The 27,470-nt window shown below is 41.9% G+C and overlaps 1 protein-coding gene across 1 annotated transcript in view; it reads right to left on the bottom strand.

The window, feature by feature from the left end:
* The window catches only part of Afg3l2 (AFG3 like matrix AAA peptidase subunit 2), a 40,709-nt gene that overhangs the window by 7,652 nt on the left and 5,587 nt on the right, over window positions 1–27,470 (bottom strand). Inside the window, exons 2-14 of the mRNA XM_050157891.1 lie at window positions 26,766–26,862; window positions 26,354–26,431; window positions 24,062–24,165; window positions 23,804–23,956; window positions 16,990–17,064; window positions 14,178–14,302; window positions 12,331–12,604; window positions 9,022–9,159; window positions 8,110–8,263; window positions 5,912–6,019; window positions 5,697–5,822; window positions 2,437–2,547; window positions 1,145–1,260 (exon numbers count right to left, since the gene is read on the bottom strand). Of these exons, the coding sequence (XP_050013848.1) occupies window positions 1,145–1,260; window positions 2,437–2,547; window positions 5,697–5,822; window positions 5,912–6,019; window positions 8,110–8,263; window positions 9,022–9,159; window positions 12,331–12,604; window positions 14,178–14,302; window positions 16,990–17,064; window positions 23,804–23,956; window positions 24,062–24,165; window positions 26,354–26,431; window positions 26,766–26,862 (1,659 nt within the window). The remainder of the gene's footprint in view (window positions 1–1,144; window positions 1,261–2,436; window positions 2,548–5,696; window positions 5,823–5,911; window positions 6,020–8,109; window positions 8,264–9,021; window positions 9,160–12,330; window positions 12,605–14,177; window positions 14,303–16,989; window positions 17,065–23,803; window positions 23,957–24,061; window positions 24,166–26,353; window positions 26,432–26,765; window positions 26,863–27,470) is intronic.

Raw genomic sequence — 27,470 nt, 5'->3', positions numbered from 1 at the left:
CGGTCAAATGCTCTGTCACTGATTTACACCACCAGTAGTGCTAGTTTCTTTATGTAGCCCAGACTGACCCCAAATTTAAAATCCTCTTGCCTCTGCCTCTCAAGTGCTGACATTACAGGCATGTGATACCATGCCCGGACCTCAAAGACTAAGTTTTAAATATCAATGAAGTCTTAATATCAACTTTTTTATTGATTGATTATGTGTATGTGTGTGGCTGTGTGCATGTCAGAATGTTTATTCCACCAGGTGGATCCTGGGATTGAACCCAAATTGTCAGATTCGGTGGCAAGCACCTTTACCCACTGGGTTATAGTAACAGAACGCTTCAGGCCAGGGACTGGTGCATTTCCAACCCTCACCACCACCAACGCTGCTCTCTCCCAACCCTGCTCTGTTGTGGACACTTTCTGGCTCTGGTCTTCTGAAGAGTGAAAAGTCAAGGCTTGACTACAGAGTGAGCTCAAGGACAACCTGGGAAACAGTGAGATTCTCCCCAAAATAAAAAGTAGAGGGAGTAGGGAGAAGGTTCAGTCAGGAAAGCGCTTGCTATGCAAGCATTAGGACCTGCGTTCAGATCCTTCCGAAGAACCTGACTATGATGCCAGGTGCCTGCAATCCTAGCACTTACAAGGCAGAGACAGGAGGATTCCTGGGACTGCCAGCTAGTCTTGCTGAATCAACATACCCCAAATCAGTGAGATGCCACCTTCATAATGATAATGGTGAATAACATGGAAAGCTCTAGAGAAAGACACTTAACACTGACCTCTGGCTTACACACTCAAGCACACCAAGTGTAAGCAGATATTTGTGTCCCCACACTTGAACACATACATACATATACACCACACATACTGAAAAATACAAAATAAATATAAAATAAAAAAAAAGAGCTGGGGGGGTATAGCTGAGTGGTAGAGGATTTATCCAGCATATATGAGGTCCTAGGTTCAATCTCTAGGGTGACAGAGAAGGTTTTGTCAAAAATTGTGCTCTATCTGCAGGAGGATGTATATAAGCATTTCCTTCAGCCACCATTAGTTTCTGCCACATCCCTCCAAAGGTACACTGTATCTGCTATCTCTCCAGTCACTGCTCACACTCTAAGCTGGCCTGCCTGCTGCAACACACTCTGTGGCACCTTTAAGAGCGGGTCTGCATGCTCCAGATACCAGCCGGCGACCGCATGGCCTGCTTCGTGGTAAGCTACGGTCTTCTTCTCCTCGGGCTGCAGAACTTGGGTTTTTTTCTCCAAGCCTAATAACAAAAACCCCAAATCACTATTTTGGTGACAATGACATTAAAAAATAGCGATGTAATGCTACAACCTCATTACTTTTTTTTTAAAAATATTTATTTATTATGTATACAATGTTCTTTCTGTCTGTGTGTATGCCTGCAGGCCAGAAGAGGGCACCAGACCTCATTACAGATGGTTGTGAGCCACCATGTGGTTGCTGGGAATTGAACTCAGGACCTTTGGAAGAGCAGGCAATGCTCTTAACCGCTGAGCCATCTCTCCAGCCCCTACAACCTTATTGCTTAAGACATAATTTAACAACTAACCCGCCTAAACTTTCTAACCAAAATCAGAAAAAAGGGTCAAGTCTGAAATATATACAACTACAATAAAAATGTGTATTTCTCATCTCTGCCTCAGGCTCGCTTTTATCCTAACCACCCACTGTTTTAAGCCACTTATTATTTTGGGGAAAATCAACAGAAATGTAAATGTAATTCAGCATTTAGGTCGTATGAAACAGGAAACTCATAGAGAAGTCTGGATGACTATGTTTGGTTTTGTTAATCAGAACCATCAAGTCCTGAGATAAGGATGCTTGTTGTCTGTTGCCAGTGGGAGGTGATGAAGGAAAATAACGCCCTAGTGATAGACCCAAACTTCCTACTCAGGGCTGGCAAGTCACCACACAGGCCACTCTAGGAAGGTCACTCCCTGACACACAGTCCAAAAGACTCTGTGGTAAGAATTTAATGCCTCCAGGCAGTGATGCGAGCCTTTAATCCGGGAGCCCAGGAGGCCGAGGCAGGTTAAGAGTCTCCGTGAGTTCAAGGCCAGTCTGGTGAGTTCCAGGGCAGTCAAAGCTAGACAGAGAAACCCTGTCTCAAAAAACAGACAGACAGAATTCAATACCACACACAAGGTAAGCCCGGAGATTGCATGGCAAGCCCCACAGCTGTGTGGAAATACTTTCTTTGTAGATCTTGCAATCTTGCCAAAACAGTAATCAAGGGCTGAACTTTTTCTTTTATGAGCTTTTAAAAAAGAGACAAGGTCTCATCCTTTACCCTAAAGTGGGCTCAAAATTGAAAACCTCCTCCCTCACCTCCCAAGTGTTGGGATGGCTGCCACATACCACCTAACATGTTGACTACCATCAGCCTTTAAACCTCAGTTATATTCAGCTGCCTTACCACCAATCACTCGCTCAATCGCTTGTTCAAAATGCTTCTCGTTAATGGCATCTGAAAGGTGTCTTGCAGCAATCAAAGCAGCTTCATTGCAGACATTGGCAACATCAGCTCCTACAAACACACAAAACCATGCTCAAACTGACAGGCACACACTAGGGAAGACTGAACCCACACAGATCTTACCCATCCATCAGGAGACTGAGAAGGGGTCTAATTGAAACATAATTCAAGTGTTTACAAGATCCTAAGCTATTCTAGTATTAAGTACAAGCCTATATATACCCTTGGCCCTGTGAGCTAAGATGAGAGAATTAGTAGCAAATAGGTAACTACAGACAATTCACCTTAATAAATAATACGTTTCAGGTAATAGCAAACTATAATAGCTTTTTAAAATCTTTATTTCATTTATGTGTATGAGCATGCTGCCTACATGTATGCTTGTGCACCATGTGTGTGCAGTGCCAACACAGACCAAAAGAGGATGCTGGATCACCTGGAATTAGAGTTATAGATTGTTGTTAGCTGTGTGGGTGTTGAACCTGGGTCCTCTGGAAGGGCAGCCAGTGCTCATAACTACTGAGCCCAATGACAGTATTTTCTAAATTTTTTAAATTATTTATTTATTATGTATACAATATTCTTCCTGCGTGTATGCCTGCCAGAAGAGGGCACCAGACCTCATTACAGATGGTTGTGAGCCACCATGTGGTTGCTGAGAATTGGAAGAGCAGGCAATGCTCTTAACCGCTGAGCCATCTCTCCAGCCCCCTCTAAAATTTTTTAAAAATGTATTTTTCTTTCATATATTACAACCTGACCAAAGACCCCCTCCCACCTACCTTCCCTCCATTTCTTTCAGAAAAGGGCAGGCCTCCCATGTATATCAACCAAACATGGCATATCAAGTTGTAGTTAGACTATGCACCTCCTCATATTAAGGCTGGACAAGGCACCCAGTATGAGGAAAAGGGTCTCAAACACAGACAAAAGATTCAGAGACAGCTCCTTTCCCACTGTTGGGAGTCCCACAAAAACCCAAGCTCTACAACTGTCACATATGTGTAGAGGGCTAGACCCATGCAGGCTTCCTAGCTGTTGATTCAGTCTCTGTGAGCCCCTATGAGTCCAGGTTGGCTGATTCTGTGGGTTTTCTTGTGATGTCCTTGACCCATCTGGCTTTTATGATCCATTCTCCCCTTCTTTTGCAGGATTCCCTGAGCTCCACCTAATGTTTGGCTGTGGGACTCCAATGACATTATTTTTAATTGCACAATCTAGGTTCTGGAGAGGAAAGCCAGCAACACAGAGGTAAAGTCAGGAAAATGGCTGAGAAGTCAGCAACAACATGGAAGAAAACTCAGCAAGGAAACTAAGTTTTGAAATAATTAAATAAATTCTAAAAAAGAAAAACTTATTGAGCCAAATAAAAAAGTGGAGAGTATCACCAACAGACTTAACTAAGAACTCAGGGCTAGGATCAAGAAGAGAGAACACATTTAAGAATCTACAGAATAGAAAAAACTGAGATAAACACTAGAGGCTTTGTAAATAAATTCAAAGAAAAACCTCCAGATCTCGAGAAAGAAATGGATATCCAAATGTAAAAATTTTTAGAGCTCCAAAAGCACATGTCCAAAGGATCTCCCCACAACATCACAGAACCAACATGTCAAAAATGCAATACAAAGAAATTAAAAGCTTTAAACGAAAAAGCTAACTCACCCAGCAAAGCCAACACATTCGAGTAACATGGGGGATTAAGCCAAGAAAGCATGGAATGAATGAATAAGTGACTGCAAATAATGGGTGTATTTTAAAACTGACCAAAATGACACACCCCAGCACTCAGGAGACAGAGGCAGGAGGAGCTCTGTGAGCCTGAGGCAAGCCTGGTCTAGAGTGAGTTCCAGGACAGCCAGGACATCTACAGAATATTTGATCCAACAAATTCAGGAAGAATCAAAACCATTTCTCATATCCTATCAGATCATAGTAGAATAAAACTAGAAATCAACGGCAAAACAAACTATGGAAACAATACTTCATACAATAATTTATTGGATAACAAATCAAAACCTCAAAGAGATGGCAATTTATGCCCCTAGGATTACTATAATAAAGATAGATAAAGGAACTGCGGTGGCTCACATTTGTAATCCCAACCCTGAGAGGCCAGAGGCAAGAGGATCACCACAAATTCAGGTCAACCTGAGCTATTAACTAGCAACCTGCAGACTAGCTGAGGCTTTGTAGCAAGATCTTGTCTCAAAACCAGAGGTGGGAGGAGACAGAAGAGAGACAGTCAGAGCAAATAGCAGTTACTGGCAAGGATATGGAGAAACTGGCATACATATTCAAAGTCTACGGTGAAAAGTTAAAATGATACAGTCGCTTTAGAAACTAGCCAGGTAATTCCTCAGAGATCCAAATACATTCACATCATATGCTCAAGCAATTCTAAATTATATATATAATAAGAGAAATGAATAGACCCACACAAAAATATATATGTGAATATTAGGAGTGTTATTCGTAACAATCACAAAGTAGAAACCACTCAAATGCCATCAAATGAAGAACAGGTTAAGTGAGACTAGGCATAACCATACACCAGATAATGAATAACCGGAAAAACAAAAGAAGTTGCTCCATATTACCACACAGACCAATCTTCAACAGCATTCTAAGTGAACATAGGCAGGTCACATACTGAATAATCCAATTATATAATATATCCACATAGGAAAACCTATAAGGACTGAAAGTAGATTACTGTTGTTCAAGTCTGGAGGTGGAAAGAGATGCTGATGGAGTCTTCTCAAGGTGATACAATGTTTCAAAGTTAAATTATAGTGATCGCTGGGCTACTATGTCAATATTCTAAAACCCACCGAACTTACACTTAGTACTGGTGAGTGCTGCAGCATGCTATCTCTATCAGTAACTGTTAAAAGACATTTGGGAACAAATTCTCAAAGATTCATGGATGAAGGGATATGCTAGGAACTGCTCATAATCCACCATGCTGATAGAGGGTGGAGTCCATGCCTGGATGTTAACAGCCACCTGCGCATTCTCAAAGCTGGCGAAGTGCTCAAGGGTCAATTTTCTGATCCTCTAATTATGCACACATCTGAAGTTTCCCATAATTAAAAGGTAAAAACATCTGACGAAGGCCCCAAGTGAGAGGACTACAGTGGCCTGGTACTTGCCAGTGATTAAAAAATGCTTTAAAAACAGCAGTAATTTCCACTTACCTGAAAACCCTGGGGTTAAGGATGCCAGTTTTCTAGCCAATTTCTCCTTTTCCAAGGCACTGTCTAGTTTCAATGGCCGAAGGTGAACTTTGAAGATTGAGGCTCGTCCTTTTATGTCTGGGGGTCCTTTAGAAATTATTTTTAAGGGAAAAACGGTCACAGTGAGGCACATCTCAACCACAAACTTGGACTGAACCCAGTGAATACCATCTCACCAATAAAGATCTGCCTGTCAAAACGGCCTGGCCTCAAAAGAGCTGGATCCAGGATGTCTGGCCGATTTGTGCCTGCCAAGATGACCACATTGGTGGTTGTGTTGAAGCCTAAAAAGGTGGTAATTAACATGTGGAGTCAGAATTAAACAACACAGGACAGAAAGCAAGACTAGCTAGCAGTAGATGGACATCATAAATCCATATCTGTATCAGACGTTGTTTTCTATTTTTACCAATAACCTTTAAAAATTTCATATGTGGGTGTTTCACCTGTATGTATGTCTGTGCACAAGTGTGTGTAGTGCCTGTGGAGACCAGAAGAGGGCGTGAGATTACAGTCCCTTGGGACTAATTAAAAGATTATTGTGAACTGTCAGGTGAGTGCTGGGAATCAGAGACCATCTGGAAGAGCAGTCAGTGCTCTGAATTGCTGAGCCATCTCTCCAGATCCTTATCTAGCAGTTTTAAATCCAAAACTTGAATCATTTTTCTCATTAGTCACCTTATTCTTAGTTAACATATTAAAGATTTTGCTACTATTTACTCATATTTTTAAAAATACTTATTTTAGCTAAAACACACTTGTATGCATAAATGAGGACAATATGACTCTGAAACATGAGAACAGGACAACTGGGCATCCATCAATCACTCAGAGACTTAGGACCTGTGCTGGAACACTGAACGCTCTGGTAGCAACTCTGAAATAAACAATTATTATCAGCTGTTGTGATGGCTATTCTTGGTTGTCAACTTGACTATATCTAGAATAAGACCTAAAGGCTGGGTACACCTGTGAGAGTTTTTTCCCCTTAATTAAATCATTTGAAGTGTGAACACTCAATTAAATTCTGATCTTTTAAGGTGGGAAGATCCACTTTTAATTAATGTGGGAAGTCCTTCTGTATATGTGTGTGTGTGTTTTTTGTTTGTTTTTGTTTTTGGAGACAGGATTTCTCTGTAGCTTTGGTGCCTGTCCCGGAACTAGCTCTTGTAGACCAGGCTGGCCTCGAACTCCCAGAGATCCGCCTGCCTCTGCCTCCTGAGTGCTGAGATTAAAGGCGTGCGCCACCACCGCCGCCCGGCTATGTGTTGCTTTTATTAGCTAATAAATAAAGCTGTTTCAGCCAATGGCTTAGTAAAGGCAGGAGGGAAATCCGAACAGAGATATACAGAGAGTAGGCAGAGTCAAGGAGATTCCATGCAGCTGTCAAAGAAAGATGCCAGAAGGGAACCTTGCAGGTTGGCCACACCCTTATAGCAATACATAGATTGATAGAATATATCTATACAGAGGGCACGGAAGAAGGAAGCTTTCTCTCTGCCTGCTTGCCCTCCCTCTCACTGGCATGTCCATCCTTCACTGGCATCAGAGCCGACTTCTTCAGGATTCTGCCATGTACTGAAGACCAGCTGAGACAGACAGCCTCAGGGACTGAACACATACTGGCTTTAGACTTTCTGTTGGTAGAGTCTCATGTTGGACTAACGACCACAGTCTGTAAGCCATTCTAATAAATTCTCTCTCTCTGTCTCTCTCTCTCCCTACACACACACACACACACACACACACACACTCACACACACACACACACACACACACTCACACACACACACACGTATTCTCCCCACTCAGTTGTTACTCTACACACCGCGGTTATCCCGCTGTTACAGAAAAGCAGAAATGACTCCTCCATAGCCACTCCAGCACCCTAGTCATTCTCTCTCTAGCCCTCTCTGTCCACACACCTCCCAGCAGGAAGGATGCAGCAGCCCCAGAAACTGCCTCTTAACTGACAAAAAAGCTGGCCGTATGGAATGACTGCTACTTTCTAGTTAAGGAGTATACATGGATTTAACTCAGCGATGGGGTGAAAGTGGTACACAATTAGTTAAAACTGCACTTCAAATTTTGAATCTGCCTCTTTCACAGGACCTCTTTCACTGTTTGGCTTGATCCTCTCCAGCTATGCTGGGTGACAGCAGCGAGCTGCAACTCCCAGTCAGCCACACCAGGATGCTAGTTAAGATACCGGTATAAAACAACACTGGGTGCATGTATGTGCATCAGGTGCGTGCCTGTTGAGACCAGGAGAGGGCGCTGGGTCCCCTGAAACTGGATTGTGAGTCACCCCGTGGGTGCTGGACTAGAACTCTGTTCCTCTGCTGAGCCTTTAGAGAATGTCTGTGACACTCACCGTCCATCTCCACAAGCAGCTGGTTGAGCGTGTTCTCCTGCTCACTCTGCCCTCCGAAGTTGCCTCGACCTCTCTTCCTTCCCACAGCATCGATCTCATCAATGAAGAGAATGCAAGGGGCATTCTTCCGCGCAAGGGCAAATAAATCTCGGACCTTGACAGAAAGATTGAGTTACTTGTCAAGTCAATGTTACTAGTTTAACAAGACTAACCTCAGAACAGCATGGTGGCACACATACATACGGGAAAAACATTCACACACATAAAAATAAAAATAACATTTTTCAATACAGGGCTTTTCTGTGTAACAACCTTGGCAGTCCTGAAACTTGCTTTATAGACCAGGCTGGCCTTCAACTCAGAGATCTGACTGCCTATGCCTCCTGAGTACTGAGATTAAAGGTATGCACCACCACGCCCAGCTTATTTTTTAAAAATATAAACCAAAAAGCCCAAAACAAAAGAGATCATACATTATACAATTCCATTTATTTGAAATGTCTGAAACAGGAAATCTAGAGATGTTAGAATCTGCCTAGGGCTAAGGGGATGGAGAGATTGCTAAAGGACCTGGGTTTCTTCTTAAAATGAGTAAAATGTATTAACACTGCACAGATCTAAAAGGCATTTAACTGGACTCTCATATCAATTGTTAAATATGCCTCAATAAAGTCCTGCCAGAAGAAATTATCCACAAAGTAAAGCCACTTATTAAAATATATAAATTATCTTAAGAATGAACTACAGTACTGAGGAGGTGGGGATCACACAGGCACTGCTAGTATAGCCTTGAAAGTGACCAGTGAGAGGTCAATCTGGGGACTCCAGCAACAGGGTCATCCTCACCAGTCCACACCCAGGGGAATGGGTTGTAGTAAACAAGTTCCATCACCAGAACAGAACAAGACTTACCCTGGCTGGACCAACACCCACAAACATCTCCAGAAATTCAGATCCGCTGACAGTGATGAAGGGAACATTGGCTTCTCCAGCTGTGGCCTTAGCTAGCAGCGTCTTACCAGTACCTGGAGGGCCGGTGAGAATGGCACCCTTCAGACACAGAGAGATTACATCTAATCAGAATCTTGAAAACAGAAACTGCACACCTATCATAATTCCAAAGGGTACCTCTGACTCTAAATCTTAGTGACAAGTGGAACATTTACATTACAGCAGAGGTCTTTACAGTAGAGAAGATACGAGAGCTGTCAGAGGGGGACAGGTCTGTTTCAGGCTAATCTGCCAACAACGCGAGGGGAAATCTAAACACTTCCTATTTAAAGATCTTCAGTGCCGAGTGTGTATGGGCGGCTCAGTGGTAGACTTGGCTAGCATGCATACACTGGGCTGTATCCCCAACACCACAAGGATGTGGGTTTGTTCTAATGGCTGGGAACTGTAGTGCAGCTGCTTTAGTGGTTTAGTGGTTTTTAAGCTTTTATCCTAAAAGTATGAAAAGAAAGCAGCCAGGCTAATAAACTGTTCCTTAAACATAAAGAAATATGGACACCACATTCCCAATTTACAAAATTATTTTGCTCTTTAAAAGTAAAACTGGTGGGGGCTGGAGAGATGGCTCAGAGGTTAAGAGCACTGACAGCTCTTCCGGAGGTCCTGAGTTCAATTTCCAACAACCACATGGTGGCTCACAACAGTCTGTAATGAGATCTGGCGCCCTCTTCTGACCTGCAGATGTACATGCAGGCAGAACACTGTGTACATAATAAATAAATAAATAAATAAATAAATAAATCAATCTTAAAAAATGTAAAACTGGTTTTTGAATCCATGTAATTAATAAACATAAACACTGGCTTTTACTTTCATGAAAATGTACAAGTCAGTAACTATTTTGCATAGATTCACGTCTACCTAAAGCCTAACTGTACTGTGGTAGCTGGAATGAGAAATGAGAATGGGTACTTGAAGTTGTGGTCCCCAGCTAACAGCACTGTTGCAGAGGATGAGGAGGTGTGGTCTTGCAGAAGAACTGCATTACTGCAGATGTGCTTTAGAGTTTAAAGACCTGCAGCTTTACTGGTTTGCTCTCTGCTTTGTGCTTGTCGTTCAAGATGTGAGCCCAAATAAACCCTTCTATGAAATGTCTTACTCATGGTATCTCATCACAGCGACAGAAAAGGGCCTAACATGTGTGGGTTCACTCCCCTGTTGACTTTCCACTAAGTGATACATCAGAAACTGTTCTGTCTTAAAAATGTACATAGTGCCAGAAAGATGCCTCAGTGGTTAAAAGCACTTGTTGCTCTTGAAAAGGACATGGGTTCAACACTCAGCACCCACATAATGACTCACAACCATCTGTAACTCCAGTTACAGGGGATCCAACAGGCCCACATGGCGCACAAACATGCATGCAAGCAAATTATTCACATACACAAAGTAAATAAGAAAAAAAAATCACCAGGCAGTGGTGGCTCACGCCTTTAACCCCAGCACTGGGGAGGTAGAGGCAGGTAGATCTCTGTGAGTTCGAGGCCAGCCTGGAATACAGAGCGAGTTCCAGGTCAGGCACCAAAGCACAGAGAAACCCTGTCTTGGAGAGAAAAAAATGTCAGACAGTGGTGGTGCACGCCTTTAATCTCAGCACTCAGGAGGCAGAGGCAGGTGAATCACTGAGTTCAAGGCCAACCTGGACTACAAAATGAGAACAGCTAGACATTCAAAGAGAAGCCATCTTGAAAAACTAATAAATAAATGAACAAACAAACATATGACTCTTATTTCCAAATACTGTGTGTGGAGAGATGAATAATATGGTCAAAAGACACATGATTTCAAGACTGCAATACAACACTCGAACACTTTTTAAAATTTGTTTATTTTAGGGCTGAAGAGATGGCTCAGAGGTTAAGAGCACTGGCTGCTCTTCCAGAAGTCCTGAGTTCAATTCTGAAAGCCACATGGTGGCTCACAACTATCTGTAATGAGATCTTGTGTCCTCTTCTAACATGCATGCATATATGCAGACAGAATACTATACAAGTAATAAGTAAATCTTTTTACAAAATGTTTATTTTCATCTGCCTAATTATGATGTGAATGGTACTAAGTAATGGCAAATTATTTTACCATGAACATGATTTTTTTTAATCCATACAGATGGGACATGAAAATAATAGAAATGATTTCTTTTACAAAGCTTTTTTCAGACCAAGTATGGTGGCACACTCCTTTAATGCCACCATGAGAGGCAAACAGATCTCTGTGAGTTTGAGCCATCCTGGTCTACACATCAAGTCCCAGGCCAACAAGGGATACATGGTAAGAACCTATCTACAAAACAAACAAAGGCATTTCTTTTATGAAACATTTATCTGTATGTATGTATGTATGTATGTGTGTGTGTGCTACATGTATGCAAGTGCCTACAGAAACCAGAAGCCACTGGGTTCCCTGGAGCTGGAGCTACTCACCTGATATAGGTGCTAGCAACCAAACTCCAGTCTTCTCAAAAAACAGAAAATATTTGAATGAGCCAACTCTTCAGCCCCTAAGCATTTCTTTAAAGTAAGCTTTATTAATGAATTATTTTATCCACTTAACAGCTAATCCAAGCTGGGCCTTGTAGCACATATTTGTAATCCTAACTCCTTGAAAGGCTGATGTAGGAATATCTATTGCTCAGCGATAGAGTGTTTGACTAGCATGCACAAGACCCTTGTGCTAGCAAACATGTTCAACCCTCAGGACCCCCACCCATAAGCAATCCATTTAACAAACAGCAAGTTGCTACTTTATGCCTAGAAGGCTGCAAAGCCGCTGTGGTACAAGAGCCCTAGCACAGCAGTTATGAGGCAGGTGCTGAAAGTGAACATTAGTGTTGTCTCTCCTTCGACAATGCTGTACCAAGACCTCAGTATCAGGTGCAAGCAGATGGCCCAGCACTGTGTGGAAGAAAAGGCTGGCCACTGCAGTACGAAAATGCTAGCAGGGGCTACAGCTGACAAGGGATGGGGTGGGAGGGTATCTAAATCAGACTAGAGGGAGAACAAAGGCAAAAAAGGCTTCCATGAGGAGGAAAAAACCAAACGCTTTCAGAAATACACAAAATCGATAGAATGAGATACAGAAAACAGGCTACAGAACTGAATTAGACAGAAACAAAATCAGAAAGAAGAATGACTAATTAAATAAGTAACGAGGTGACAGCTTCAGAGACACACAAGTTTTGGAGTTAATCCTCTCCAAGTATCTTTTTACCTTTGGGATTTTTGCTCCTAAATCTTGATACTGCTTTGGGTTTTTCAGGAAATTCACAAATTCCATTATCTCTAGCTTGGCCTCCTCACAGCCAGCCACATCTTTGAACTTCACATCTATCTCATCCTTTAAGACCTTTGCCGTGGTTTCCCCAACACTGAAGAGTCCACCCATTCCTCGGCCAGTCCGACCAATGCCAGCAGGCCCTCTTCTTATGGTGTAGAGTAGAAAAGCGATAATGAGCACCGTGGGCAACATGCTCAGCAGGAAGGAACTAGAGGAGAAGACAACAGTGCAGCTGGTAAGAGGGGTGGCAAGTTTCCCAACTGCCTCAGACATCAGGGCAATCGATAAAACTTTTAAAAATCCAGTATTTTCAAAAAACTAATATTTCGAAATATTCTAGTTTGTCTGAGATATAGAAGACTCTTGGCATATTTATATCATTAAAGTAAAGTCATGGAATAACAAAAAGGAACTTTGTCTCAATATGTATGCTCTTTATATTGTATTATCATCTAGCTACTACCAAGTTTTTCTTTCCAATCACTCACTTAAATGTTTAGCCTAACCTGGTGTTAGTCTCAGACTCCAGTTCTCGTACCGGGAGGCCTCAACCTCAGGAAACGCCTTCATTTAACAGCATGACAGTTTGGAAAGTAATGCATACAATGTCTAATGTCTCTGCCCTGAGCGCCACAGGCCTCTCTTGTTTAACAGACTTAAGGCTCTCTTCTAGCAGAACCTCTGCAATATGGAGCCTGCATGGGTGCCTCAAAGCCTAGGGATGTAGTCTATCTTTTGTCTTAATAACCTTTATCCAATGTAACTTTTAAGTACAAATTTGGTAAATTTTTATATAGTTTTAAACACTGTTAAAAAAAAAATCTAGGGGTAGCTGGGCAGTGGTGGCGCACGCCTGTAATCCCAGCACTTGAGAGGCAGAGACAAGTGGATCCCTATGAGTTTGAGGCCAGCCTGGTCTACACATCAAGTTCGAGGACAAGCTTCAAAGTTACAGAGAAACCCTATAAATATTTTGTCTGCACAGATGTCTGTGCACCATTGCATGACTTGTGCTCAAAGCGGTCAGAAGTTGGCACTGAATCCCCTGGGACTAGAATTACAGATAATTGTGAGCTACATGTGGGTGCTGAGAATTGAACCCAAGTCCTCTGGAAGAGCAGTCTGTGCTCTTAATCACTGAGCCATCTCTCTAGCCTGGAAGAATTTCTTAAATCCTGGAAAACTATTAACTATAAAGGTAAATGACACGGGGCTCTTCATGCAAAAACCCTTCAAGAATAGCATGCGGGGCCATAACACTCTAAACAGTTGTGTAGAAAAGAAGGTAGTCACGTGCAAAAACTAAATTACTACAGATTTATTTTTTAATATGGTCAAACAGACCAAGACTTGCTTAAGACTTTAATTTATGGGGGTTGGAGAGACAGCTCAGCAGTTAAAAGCACTGGCTGTTCTTCTGAGGTCCCAAGTTAAACTCCCGACAACCACATGGTTGTCGTTTACAACCATTTATAACAGGATCTGATGCCTTCTTCCAGTGTGCAGGTGTACACATAGGACAAAAAACTTAAAAATAAAGATTAACTTTGTAACCTGTCACTTGGTGACAAAAAGATAGTGAACTATGAATAGCACTTGTACTCAAATCTGTTTTTCTATTATTTATTTATCTTTCAAGCTTTCTGAGGCAAGGTCTTTCTATGTACCCGAAGCTGGCCTCAAATTCCTGTCAATCTTCTTGCCTCAGTCTCCCAATCTCTAAGATTATAGGAATGTGTACCATGTCTGTCACAAAGCATGTACTTAAAATGATTTCTTACCCATCACTTTCAGTAATATAGACCACAGGTACCCGGTTCTCCCCTTCTATGCCCAATTCTTGCTGCAAAGTCTCCAGGTTCCGCTCAAAGGTGTCTACACTGCCAATGTTAAACCAGACAAATGTCTATAAAAACAGAAAAAGAAATATCCTTAGAATAAAGAACAAACAAAACTCTGAATTTTCTAAAGCATTTAGCCCATTAAGAATTTTTCAGAGTTGGGCACTGGTGGTGCATTCCTTTAATTCCAGCACTGGTCAGCATGGTCTACAAAGGAGTTCCAAGACTTCCAGAGCTACATACAGAGACCCTGTCTTTAAAAAAAATCATAAACACTGAAGATTTATCTATAAAAAAAATAATAAAAACCTGATTTTAAAGACATGTTTTATTTTGTTTTGTTTTTTAAACTTGGTGAAAACACATGGCAATCCTTGGCAAGTAAATATTTCCTTAGCAATATTCCTCAGTGGCTTGAAACTTATAAACTCAAAGAACAGCACTGGGATTAGAGACGGCTCCATGTTAGAGGCACTGATGCTCTTTCTAAAGACCCAAGTTCAATTTCCAGCACCCATATATCAGCTAACAACTCTAACAACTGGCCAAGAGGATCCAACATCCTCTTCTGGTCTCTATAAACACTGCATGTATGTGGCACACAGACATTCAGTGTAAAATATCCATACACATAAAATAAAGATAAAATCTCAAAATAAACTTTTTTTTTAAAAGAAAAGCATTAAGAAGAAAAACTGCTTTCTGAAGATGAACAAGACTCTTTTCTCCTTGCCCATTTCCCAGAGCCTATCTCCAAACACCATGGGATACAACAGTAACAGCTCAAGTTAGCTATGCACACTCTGCATAAGGCCTTGCTGAGCCCTTAAATATACATTAACTCATTCGCCCTTGAGGATCCTGATAAGAAGTGGGATCAGGACGACAGTGATAATCAAACTTGGCCAGTAAAAAAGTACCATGAATGCTGTGCTGGGCATTACCCTTCTAATACTGAAGGCTGGGGGATTCCTGGGGTGGGGTAGACCTGAAGAACCTAGGGGAGATAGCTATTCTATAAAATAGCACAAAAATAATGACCCTCCCCCCCAAATCAGGTCCATAGGAAAATGGTTCCAAATCCCAGGAAAATCTGAGATCAAAACCTGAGACTTCTACAAAGTGGGACATATCTTAAAAAGACTACATCCTACCTACTTGAACTCTAGGTGACGTGAGTGTTATTATGCTTTACTGGTTAAGGAACAGAACTGGGGAAAGTCCACACATACTCAGTGTAGCCAAGAAGGACCCTGAACCCGATTCAAGCATTGGGATTGCAGCTGTCCACACCAGACAGACTACAGTCTTAAGATGCAGGACTGGGGATATAGTTCAGTGGTAAAGTACTTGTTAACCTATAGGACTCTAGGGTCAGTCCCTAATATCAACACCCAAACAAAGCATATAACCTTGAGTTATAAATGTTTACTGTGGCACAATGGAGAAATAAAAATAATGCAATGCTATAAATTTTAGATTAAATGCCAATCCTAGAAAACAAGACCTCTCCTTTATCAAAGTTATCCTTTAGAAACAGTACCACAGACAGCACTAACAGAGGAAACTGACAGTTAGGGGAGGATGCTCTCCAGAAGTGGGTGCCGAGCGAGTCTAGAAAGTGGGCAGAGGACAACAGGACCGCAGATACCCAGGACTAGACATAGGGTAGGGGCAGAGCAGGGAGCCCCCCCCCTTTATAATCGCTGTGCACCTGACACTTCTGCTGTGTCTCTAGATAAGAGTCCGGACTAGGTGGACCGGAATATAGATTATTTTCAGATCAGCACAGCCAGGTGTACTGGTTATGCCTGCACACTTGTAGGGACTGAAGCATGAACATGGCCATGAGTTCAAGGGCAGTCTGGGTTACAGAGTAAGACCCCATTTCAAAAGTAAAGAAGCAAAAAATAGGAAAACAGATAAATATCACAAAAAGGTTGAAGACTGACGAACAGAAAAAATCCTAAACTGATTTCAAAGACACTACCTCAAAACACATGAAATTCAAATTTGAAATTTTTCCCAATCAAATGTCTTCAAAAATCATTGCCGGACGGGGTGGTGCACTCGGGAGGCAGAAGCAGGCTGATCTTTGTGAGTTCGAGGCCAGCCTGGTCTACAAGAGCTAGTTCCAGGACAGGAACCAAAGCTACATAGAAACCCTCTCTCAAACTACAAAAATAAATAAATAAATAAATAAATAAATAAATAAATAAATAAATAAATAAATAAATAAATAAAAATCATAGATTATTTTGGAATGCTGAGAACTGAGCACTTCTTCATTGTGTCCTAGGTGTGAAACTAAAATGATTACCAAAACCAACCCTGGGCTGGAGAGATGGCTCAGAGGTTAAGAGCACTAACTGCTCTTCCAAAGGTTCTGAGTTCAATTCCCAGCAACCACATGGTGACTCACAACCATCTGTAATGAGATCTGGTGCTCTCTTATGGCCTGCAGGCATACATGGAGGCTGAACACTGTGCACATAATAAATAAATAAATAAATAAATAAATAAATAAATAAATAAATAAATAAATCTTAAAAAAAAAAACAAGCCAACACTGAAGCACTCCACGCTTCAGCATGTGCACATATCAGCTGATGTCCGAGTGTCACCCCTGTGGCACACCGGATCCCACTCTCCCACTGTACATATCTATGTAATGCAAGGGATGGTTTCTTGTCAGTTCTAAACCTGAAAAAGATTCATTTCCTAACTCACATCAATTTATAAAATTACTTACCCCATCAACCGGAGTTTTTCCTGGTGTGAAGGTCACACGAACAAATCGCTTGTTGACAACTTCTAGTCTGTCCACCTAGAATGTTAAAAAGGCAAATATATAAACATAAGTTTACAGAAAATACTTGAGTTGTTATTATATTCTGATTTTCACGTTGGGCATAGTGATGTATGCTTTTAATCCTAGCTCTCAGAAGGAAGAGTCAGACCATATAAGTTCCAGGTCAGCCAAGACTACTGTATCAAAACAAGGCACAGGGGATGAGGAGTAGATGGAGACAGGGCTCAGTGACGAAGAACACTCGTGGCTTTTGCACAGGATCTGGAGTCCATCCCTAGAATCCACACAGTAGATAGCAACCACCTGAACTCCAGTCACAGGGCATGTGACACCTCTTCTGACTTCTGTGGGCACCAAGTACACACACAGTGCACATGTAAATGCAGACACTCATAAATACATATAAAAATAAGTAAGTATTTTTCAAAAAACATGATTTCTTTTGTTTTGATAGTTTTTCAAGACAGAGTTTCTCTGTTTAACAGTCCTAGCTGCCTGGAATTTGCTCTGTAGACCAGGTTGGCCTTAAACTCACAGAGATCCACCTGCCTTTGCCTCTTGAGTGCTGGGATTAAAGGTGTGCAACACCACGCCAGGTGCTTTCAAGCTTTTTAAATGGTTGTTTTTATTGACCTTTCTTTTTCCTCCCCACCATTACATGTAGCACAAATAATAAAAACCAAGAGACAGATACTGGGGTTCAACCTGAAGTTCAGAAAAACAAAGCAGCAAACCACTACAGAGACCTTCTACTTCTACCAAATCTTCAGACCAAAAGGGTGAGATACCTTCTTTTAGGAATCCTCAGACTCCACACTTCACTGGGTGGTTCCTGTCTCTTCCCCTTTATATTCCTCTCTCCACCCAGTCAAGTCATTCCTGTCTTTATTTCCCTAGTGATGGAATTAAAGGTGTATGACTCCCAAACACTGGGATTAAAGGTGTGAACCATCATCACCTGGATCTATCTTGTGTATTCCAGGGTAGCCTTGAACTCACAGTGATCTGTCTGCCTCTGTCTCCCAAATCCTGGGATTAAAGGTGTTTGCCATCACTGCCTGGCCCCTAGTGTGGCTTAGTTTTGCCCTCTGATCTTCAGAGAAGCTTTATTTATTAAAACAGAAATAAAATATCACTATAATTACATGTGCAAGATTTACATACATTGGCACTTTAATTCTGTGGAGTCTTACATTTGATAAGCACACTCCCAAATTACCTTCATGCTCTCTAACAGGCTGTTTCAAGTCATACACAGCCTTACCAAATGCTGCAATGAACTCCCCGTAGATAACTTCTGGACTATGTCTTCAAACGTCCTTCCGGAATACACAATCTATAAACAGTTACACTAAGGACGAGCTGCAGAGCATACAGCCCTTCAACTGTACTAGATATGTCAAACTGCTCCCCACAAGGGCTCTCCAATTTTCACTCTTCTTAGTCAATGATTCTGACTGCTTTCATCTCTAACACTTGGTGTTTTAAGATTCTTTTTTCTATTCCCTGACTATCATATAGTATATACTTGCTTTCTTTAACCTCCTAACTATATCTGATTTAAAAAATTCTTATTATTATTACTATTATTTTTGTATGTGACAGATAAAGAGAGGGGAGGTATGGGTGAGACATTCACATGCCACAGTAAGCATACAGAGGTCAGAGGTCACTTTGTGATGACCAGCCTCTCCTTCCACCTTATGTGGGTTCCTTGGATTAAAGTCAGGTCACCAAGTTTCAAAGTGTTTTAGCCACTGAGCCATCTTGTCAGCCCTGTATCTGATTCTTAATGGCATTCTTTCCTCCTCACTTCTATTAAGACTCTTGGAATACCACATCTGAAGGACAGGGACAGCATGAATCCTCTAAGGCATGTTCATTTCTTATGATCTGCTTTTCAGTAAGTTTGACAAGGACAAACCGAAAGTAAGGACGCTGAGAATAAGTCCAGAGAAACTGGAACAAAGGGGTAACTGCTCTGTCTAGAAAGGAAAGGCTAAAACTACTTGGGAAATTTAAGGTCAGTGTGTCTCCTCTCAAAAAAAAAAAAAAAAAAAAAAAAAAAAGTGAGGGCTGGAGATATGGCACAGTCATTAAGAGCACTGGCTGTTCTTCCAGAGGTCCTGAGTTCAATTCCCAGCAACTACATAATGGCTCACAACCATCTTAAATGAGCTGGTGCCCTCTACTGGCCTGCAGGCATACATGCAGACAGAACACTGCATACATAATAAATAAATCTTTTAAAAAAATAACAATAGGGCTGGAGAGATGGCTCAGCGGTTAAGAGCATTGCCTGCTCTTCCAAAGGTCCTGAGTTCAATTCCCAGCAACCACATGGTGGCCCACAACCATCTATAATGAGGTCTGATACCCTCTTCTGGCTAACTGTATAAATAATAAATAAATATTAAAAAAAAAAATAACAATAAGGGGGCTGGAGAGATGGCTCAGTGGTTAAGAGCGCTGTCTGCTCTTCCAGAGGTCCTGAATTCAATTCCCAGCAATCACATGGTAGCTCCAAACCATCTGTAATGAGATCTGGCGTCCCCCTCTGGCGTTTGGGTATACATGGAGGCAGAAAGTTGTATACATAATAAATAAATATATCTTTAAAAAAAAATAACAATAAGGAATATATAGTAACAAAATGAGCATGACTACTATACCCAAAACTCTGGATGACAATCAGTCTAACAAGCCATATAGTATAAGGAGCTCAGATAAACAATGAGGGTACAGAGAAACTACTCAAAGAAATAATGGCAAAATTTAGAGAAAGAAATAGATTCAAACATAAGAAGCATCTAGAACCCCAAATACACACTGAGAATAAACTCTGTAACATATTACCTATTATGGCCAACAAGTCAAAACTACAAAGCCAAGAAACAATAATAAATAATGCTATCGGGGGAAAGGTCAATTCATCTACAAAGGCAAAACATGAGAATGATGTCAGATCTCTCATCAACAACTCTAAAGGCCAGAAAAACATGAAATGGTCTATTTCAAGCAAAGCTTATATTCTGTAGTTATTTTGTGAAACTGACAAAAGAAATAAGCACATTTCAAGACAAGCAGAAACGAAAGCAGTTCATGACCACAAACTGGCACTGCAAAAGATACTTACAGGAATATTACACACAGAAGAGGAAGAAAGAAAACATAATCACACTAGTACAGGAACATTAAATTTTGGGACAGGAATGGCTCAACAGGAGAACAAGGAAAGCATCCACCATGTCCTCCATAGTAAGCCAGCAAACCCTGACACTACCCTTGACCCTACAGAGAAGAAAAGAGCAAACAATCCAACCAACCAGGAAAAAAAAAAATCACCAGAATTTAGTAAGCATCTCTCTATAATGACTTCATACATAAATTACCTGAATTCATCAGCAAAGAGACACAGGCTACCTGCCAGGTATGGTGGTGCACGCCTTTAGTCCCAGCACTCAGGTAGCTGAGGCAAACTCTATCAGAGTGAGTTCCAGGACAGCTAAGGTTACACAGAAAAACCCTGTCTCAAACAAAAATCAGAGGAGTAGGGGACAGGGAAAGAGATGGTGAGGGAGGGAGGGAGGGAGGGAGGGAGGGAGGGAGGGATAGGTGGCTAGAGCCCATCACCAAGTTAACAAGACACCCTGAGGTCACTTAAGACTGCGTTTCTACTATATATTCAGCTTGTTTAACCTTCATTAAGAGAACAATCTTAATTGCCTTGGATTTCCCATCTAATCAGCTTTTACAACCTAAACTAATGAATAAATGTGACCTTAAGATATATACTCCTCCATGACCCAGAGTAATGCAAAAGGTGTATGTGGTTATGGTAATAAATGTTGAAAATCCTAAGTAGAGGGGCTGGAGAGATGGCTCAGAGGGTAAGAACACTGGCTGCTCTTCCAGAGGTCCCCAGTTCAATTCCTAGCAAAAACATGGTGGCTCACAACCATCTTTAATGAGACCTGGTGCCTTCCTTGCCAGTAGTACATTGTACGCTTAATAAATAAATAAATAAATCTTTAAAAAAAAAGAAAAAGAAAGTCCTAAGTAGATTGGAAACAACCTTATCTAACAAATATCCACCAATAAATAATGTTGGAGGCAACATACAGATATTGCTTGGGAGCACTTGTTCATGTTATCTGGGATAGCTAGGATCCTCATCCCTTGATAAAAAAAAAAAAAACTTCTGTAAAGTGCCCCTCATTCCTCCCCACGTGGTATTTCCTGTGCTCTTTAATAGAAGAGCAAAACCCTTTGTTGGAGATACACACAGACTTCACAAGAGGACCTTTACGCAGACCACATTCTGACTCATATAACAGGCAGGTAACAGAAGATGAAAAAGACATAGGGAGAAAGAAGTGGAGAATTCAAATCTGGGTTTGCAGAAAGTGTTTTTTACCCTTATCGAAACACCAACTCATTACTGGTTACTGAGTTTATCACTAAAGTATTCAAAAGGATACGCTTCACGTGCCTAATATCCTAAATGATGACACAATCTAGAAAACCCTGGAAATACTACCCCAAAAGCTGGAAAAAAAAAGTCACCACACAGCAGCCAGCAGCACCACTGGGCAGGGTGGTACATTGTCAGATTCAAAGGAAACCACTCCCCCAAATTCTGGCGCCCACCCATTTCCCTATACCAAAGAAGCCATTTCCTCATCCCTGAAAGAAGGGACAAATGGCTACCTGTAATATTAGCATATCAAAGCACATGCTGGCCTCAAAGCTTCCTCAGTACAAGTCTCTCTTTGAGTTAGCCATGACTTATTCAACCACCCCTCTACTAAGCTCACCCCCACCCCATCTCCAGTTTCTGGGCTTCCCCCAGATAACCCTGTTATTTAGGCCATGCTCTTTCTTCCTCTCATGCTCCCTTCTCCCTCCTCTGCACCTTGTCTTCCTCTCTTGCTCTGTCCCATCTCTCTTTTCATGACCATTTCCAGTCCATTGGCCAATGGTGGGAGAGGTAGGAGAGGTTCAATCTACTACACTCTCTCCCCACTCCAAACTCATCTAGATACCTCTGGCTGTAGTCTCCCTCATCTACAATAAAAATCTTCCCAACCATACCCTGGAGGGTCATGTTGTCACTTTATACAGTACATACCCTTAATTTCAGCACTTGCGAGGCAGAGGTAAAGGATGGAGGATTACTATAAATTTGAGACCAGCCTAGCCTACATAGCAAGTTCCAAGTTAGCCAAGGCTATATAAGGAAATGTTAACGCCTCCTACCTGCCAAACCAAGGGAGTAGTGAGATGGCTCAGTAAGTAAAGGCGCTTTCTTCCAAGCCAGCAACCTGAGTTTGATCCCTGGAATCTACAGAGTAGAAGGAAAAAACTAATTCCTACAAGTTGTCCTCTGATCTGTACACATGCACACACACACACAGAGGAACACAAAATAAGACTAAAACAAAACTAATAAGCAGCGGCACACACCTTTGATTCAGCACTTGGGAAGCAGAGGCAGGTGGATTTCTATTAGTTTGAGGACAACCTGGTCTACAGAGTGAGTTTCAGGACAGTCAGAGTTACACCAGAGAAATCCTATCTCAGAAAAACCAAAAACCAAAAACAAATAAACAAACAAATGTTGTAGGAGGCCACTTGTTCGGTCCCGGCTGCCCAAACTCGAAATAACCACACAGACTGCATTAATTAAATCACTGAGGGACCTGATGGGACAGAAACCTCCTATAACAAAACGGCACCAACATGGACAACTGTATCCACATAAAACCTGAGAGAGCCTAGGAAGTAATTCTAGACACAAAAGAACAGAGCTAAGAAAGGCTTCTTGATAGCAGCATTTTCTCAAGGGGGCTCTGTTTGCTAGAGGCAAGTGTGTCTTCTTGACTCAGTTTTAGCTGCAAAAACCTTGTAGCTGTTTTAAGAAGACCTGCCAGCAAACACTTAAATGGTGTTGATGAATAGCTGACATGTTTCTTGGTGACATGGTGGCAGGGACTTTGAAACGTCAAAGAGTTGTGGCAATAAACATGGCTCTGGCCAGTACCTCCATCATGAGGCTCAGAAATCTAAGGAGTTGAGTGGATCCAGCCGTCAAAGTCACAGCTCTAATCCTAGCCATATTGCTTAGCAAATTAAAGACTCATGTGGTCAGAGTTTACAAGTTGTTATGGATAATGGTCTGGGAAAAAAAAGCTAAACAAAGGAGATTAGAGTCAGAGTTCTTGTTTTGGGAAAAAAAGGGGAGGGGGATGCTGTGGGACAATGGTCTTTTAATGAATCGCTGATTAACCAATAGCCAGGCAGGAAATAGAGGTGGGGCGATGAGAACAGGAGAATTCTGGGAAGAGGAAAGAGTCAGTCTGCAGTTGTTACCCAGACACATAGGATGCAAGATGAGAATACCTCACTGATAAAAGGTACCAAGCCACATGGCTAACACAGTCAAGAATTATGGGTTATTGTAGGATGTAAGAGTCAATAAGAAGCCTGAACTAATAGGCCAACCAGTTTACAACTAATATAGACCTCTGTGTGTTTCTTTGGGACTGAATGGCTATAAGACTGGACGGGACAGAAACCTCTGTCAACAAACAAATAAATAAACATAAATTTATTAAAGCTTTCAAGAAAAATATCAGTATGCAAAGTGATTTTATGATGGCCAAGTGTGGCTAGCTATGTAAGTGCTGACCACTCTGTGGTCTAATACAACTGCATTCCACCTTGAGAACTATGGCCCCCATACATTACTTACCACGCCTTTAGAAAGGTAGTTATTGACAAAGTCCTTCCATGTGATTTCTCTCCCAGAACTCCTGAACAGGAAGTAAATCATGATTCCACCCCAAAAGAAAGCAGTCCAGAAAAAGTACATCCTGAAATTCTTGTCATCCCATGGAAGGTCACCCTAGACAAGAGGGACACAGTTTCTGTGAGTAAATATGATCTGTGCTATGTGGGCTTTCCTTGGGGCCACCAACCCAACCTCAAAGCCAACAGTTTGAAATCAAACCTTCTGGAACCTGGACCACCATTGAGAATCTTCTTTCTTGCCACGGCGTTTCCCTCCCCCATCACCTGCACCTCCGGAAGACTTGGGAGCCGCTGGTTGTGAGTCTGTCATAAACAGAGAGCAGCATGTCCAGCATGCAACACCCACCGCATGTCAGTAAGGCATGCACAGCTCCACACCAGACTGAGGACCTAAGGAAGTGACTGACTGGCCAACGCTTCAGTCACTGCATAAAACATTATGAGGAAAACATTCATACAAAGAGGCAACAGTTAAGAGGCTCCAAAGCACCTCCTACCATGACCTCCGAAAACATACAGAGTAACCCAATAACCCCAGAAGATTGCTACTATTACATCCATTTTAGCAGGAAACCCTGAGCTTAAGAAATTTGTTGGGTAATATGTTGCCATGTGAACATATGAACAAAAGGGGCAGGTTTAAACCCAAGCAAGCAAATTCTTGAGACCTCATCAAAGTTAAAAAGTGTGTGCAGGGCTAGAGTGTAACATAGTTGGCAGTGCTGGTCTAACATGTACATAAAGGGGTTTAGGCCCCAGCACCACATAAAACCAGGTGTGGTGGCCCCAGAACTTAAGGCGACCAGTTTGTTATGTAAGCCCTCCTCCCCAAAGATCTGACCCTTTGTCAAGGCAGCCCAAATGAAATCAATGCAGTCGTTGTCATCTCCCTGTCTTCTGTCATTTCACTTTCTTCCCAATGACCTACAAGTACCATTCTAATGTCACCAACTACCCTGGCACAACCTCTCTCATGGAGCAGTGCCTGTCACCCTCAGTGGCTTCATGACACACTCACTAAGCTATTACCTGCACAGAGGCAGATGTGACATACACTAACTAGCTCAGGCCACCCAACAAGGCACAGCACTAAGACAGAGTTGGCACAATCAAGTTGGGTGACAATATTCCTAAGTACTCTGAGACGAGGTATTCATATTGCAGATCCCTTACCACTGGTGTGCCTGCCAACTGCTGCGCTATGCCTCTGGTTTGTCCTCTGTGCTGCCCATGTAACCAACACTGCCTCCCAGAGCCTGGAGTCTGGGCGAGCTTTAGAAACAGGGGCTGGCCTGGAGATGTCCAGCCGTCTCCAGTAGATCTGCTCAGCATAGGTGAGGACCTGGGTTCAATGTCCAGAACCATCAATAATAAAAGACCAAAGGTCTGACTTATATTTTCCCCGAAAGGGATGCCAGCTGAATGCTAACAGATGTCAAACACTGACATTGTGTTAAACGGCACAATACTTATGAATTGGAAACAGAAGACTTGGTGCCACAAGATCTGCCCACCTGTCTTAAAAAAAACTCTCTGTAGGCTGGGAAGGGATGACACATGCCTTTAATCTCAATACTCAGGAGGCAGAATAGGCAGATCTCTGTAAGCTCAAGACCAGCCTGGTCTACAGAGTGAATTTCAGAACAGCCAGGGCTACACAAAAAGAAACCCTGTCTGAAAAAAAAAAAAAAATCAGTAGACAGGACTCTCTTAAGGTTCAGGATTTAAATTTTTTTTAATTTAAATTTTTATTTTAAAAATCTAGGAACACTGCCCTATGGAACCAGAGACATGGTTCAATGGTTAAAGCGTACTTCCCAGTCTTCCAGAGGATGCACATTGATCCCCATCAGGCAGCTCACAACCATCTGTAACCTGCACATCACATATATATGATGTACATACAAGCATGTGCACATGCATGCGCGCACACACACACACACAATTTAAAATAAATCTTTAAAAAATAGAACAGTCGGGGCTGGAGAGATAGCTCAGCAGTTAAGCGCATTGCCTGCTCTTCCAAAGGTCCTGAGTTCAATTCCCAGCAACCACACGGTGGCTCACAACTATCTGTAATGAGGTCTGGTGCCCTCTTCTGGCTTGCAGGCATACACACAGACAGAATATTGTATACATAATAAATAAATAAATATTTTTTTAAAAAAGAACAGTCTGTGCTACCCCATAGTAAACATCAAATAAACTGCATGTGTCAGGTTTCTAAGATTTTTCTCAACAGTTTAATTACATGTTAGGGATACCTACAAATAGATTTAGTGTGGTCATCTCTCCAAGATGACTCTGAACTATTTACTGTGTAAAATGACAGGGAGATATAAAAAGGGAATCAAGGAATAAAGCAGGGACCACTGAACTTTAAGTGTGTGTATCTACAGTTAGTACTTCTAACACAGTCAACATCTGGTGACTCTTTTCTCTGGTAGAAATATCATTGGAAAGTAATAAAACTAAACTTTTTAAAAACTACCTTTTTTTTCTCCAGCAGCTTCCTTAGGTTCGGTAGCCTTTTTTCCATTTTTTCCATTAGGAAAGTATTTTTCAAATCCTGTTAGAAAAGATAATAAAATATTTTCACACTAAAATTCATCAGGTTTTACACATACGGTTTATAAAGCTGCTGACAAAACATTAGAAATCATAACATTTCTTGTATAGCAATACATCACAGTCTAAATAATACAGTTCACAACCCAGAGGTGTCAATTTCATCACCTGCAAGACATTCACTTGTAGGTGACATATTTCCCCACTACCATTAGCCAGAAGCTGAAGTCAGGGTGTAGATACAGAGGACAACAGCTAGTCATCCTGAAGCCAACCCTCCCAGGGCATGTCCTTCAACAAGAACACAGGGCACTGAGTCAGACGAAAGCACTTACCTTTGGGAGGTCGGGAACAGAACCTTTGATAAGCAGCAATTACATCCCTCAGAAGAGAGTTTCTGGTTGTTGTCTGCACTGTAGCATATTGGTAGAGCTGCAACATGAGACCAGAGTAAGAACATGAGGACTACTCTACAAACAGGGAGAGGACTTGATTCCCAACACCCACGAGAGGGAAGAACCAGGGCTTGATGGTACAAGGCTACTCTAGTCTAGCAGCAGAACCAGGAGATAAACACTACTCAAAAAACATGGGTGCTTCAAAGTCGGACACAATTATAAATACCCAAGAACCCATTCACTTGGGCAATGTTTACCTGATTCGAAGCACCCAAAAGACAAACTCTGATGGAGGTGGGTCTTGTAATAATAAAGAAACTGCCTCGGCCCTCATAGGACAGAAAATTAGGTAGGCGGAGTAAACAGAAGAGAATGCTGGGAAAAAGAAGCTTAGTGAAGAAGTCGCCATGATGCTCCCGCTCCAGACAGACGCAGGTTAAGATCCTCCCTGGTAAGCCAGCTTGTGGGCTACACAGAATATTAGAAATGGGTTAGAACAATATGTAAGAGCTAGCCAATAAGAAGCTGGAACTAGCCGGGCCAGGCAGTGTTTGAAAGAATACAGTTTCCGTGTAATTATTTTGGGCATAAGCTAGCCATGCGGGCGGCCGGGTGCCGGGGACGCAGCCCCGCCGCTCCTAT

The sequence above is a fragment of the Alexandromys fortis genome, unplaced genomic scaffold (genome assembly GCF_014885135.2).
Source record: "Alexandromys fortis isolate MF-2015 unplaced genomic scaffold, M_Fortis_MF-2015_v1.1 scaffold_94, whole genome shotgun sequence".
In the NCBI taxonomy this organism is placed as follows: domain Eukaryota; kingdom Metazoa; phylum Chordata; class Mammalia; order Rodentia; family Cricetidae; genus Alexandromys; species Alexandromys fortis.
This window is presented reverse-complemented; position numbering and strand designations above follow the sequence as displayed.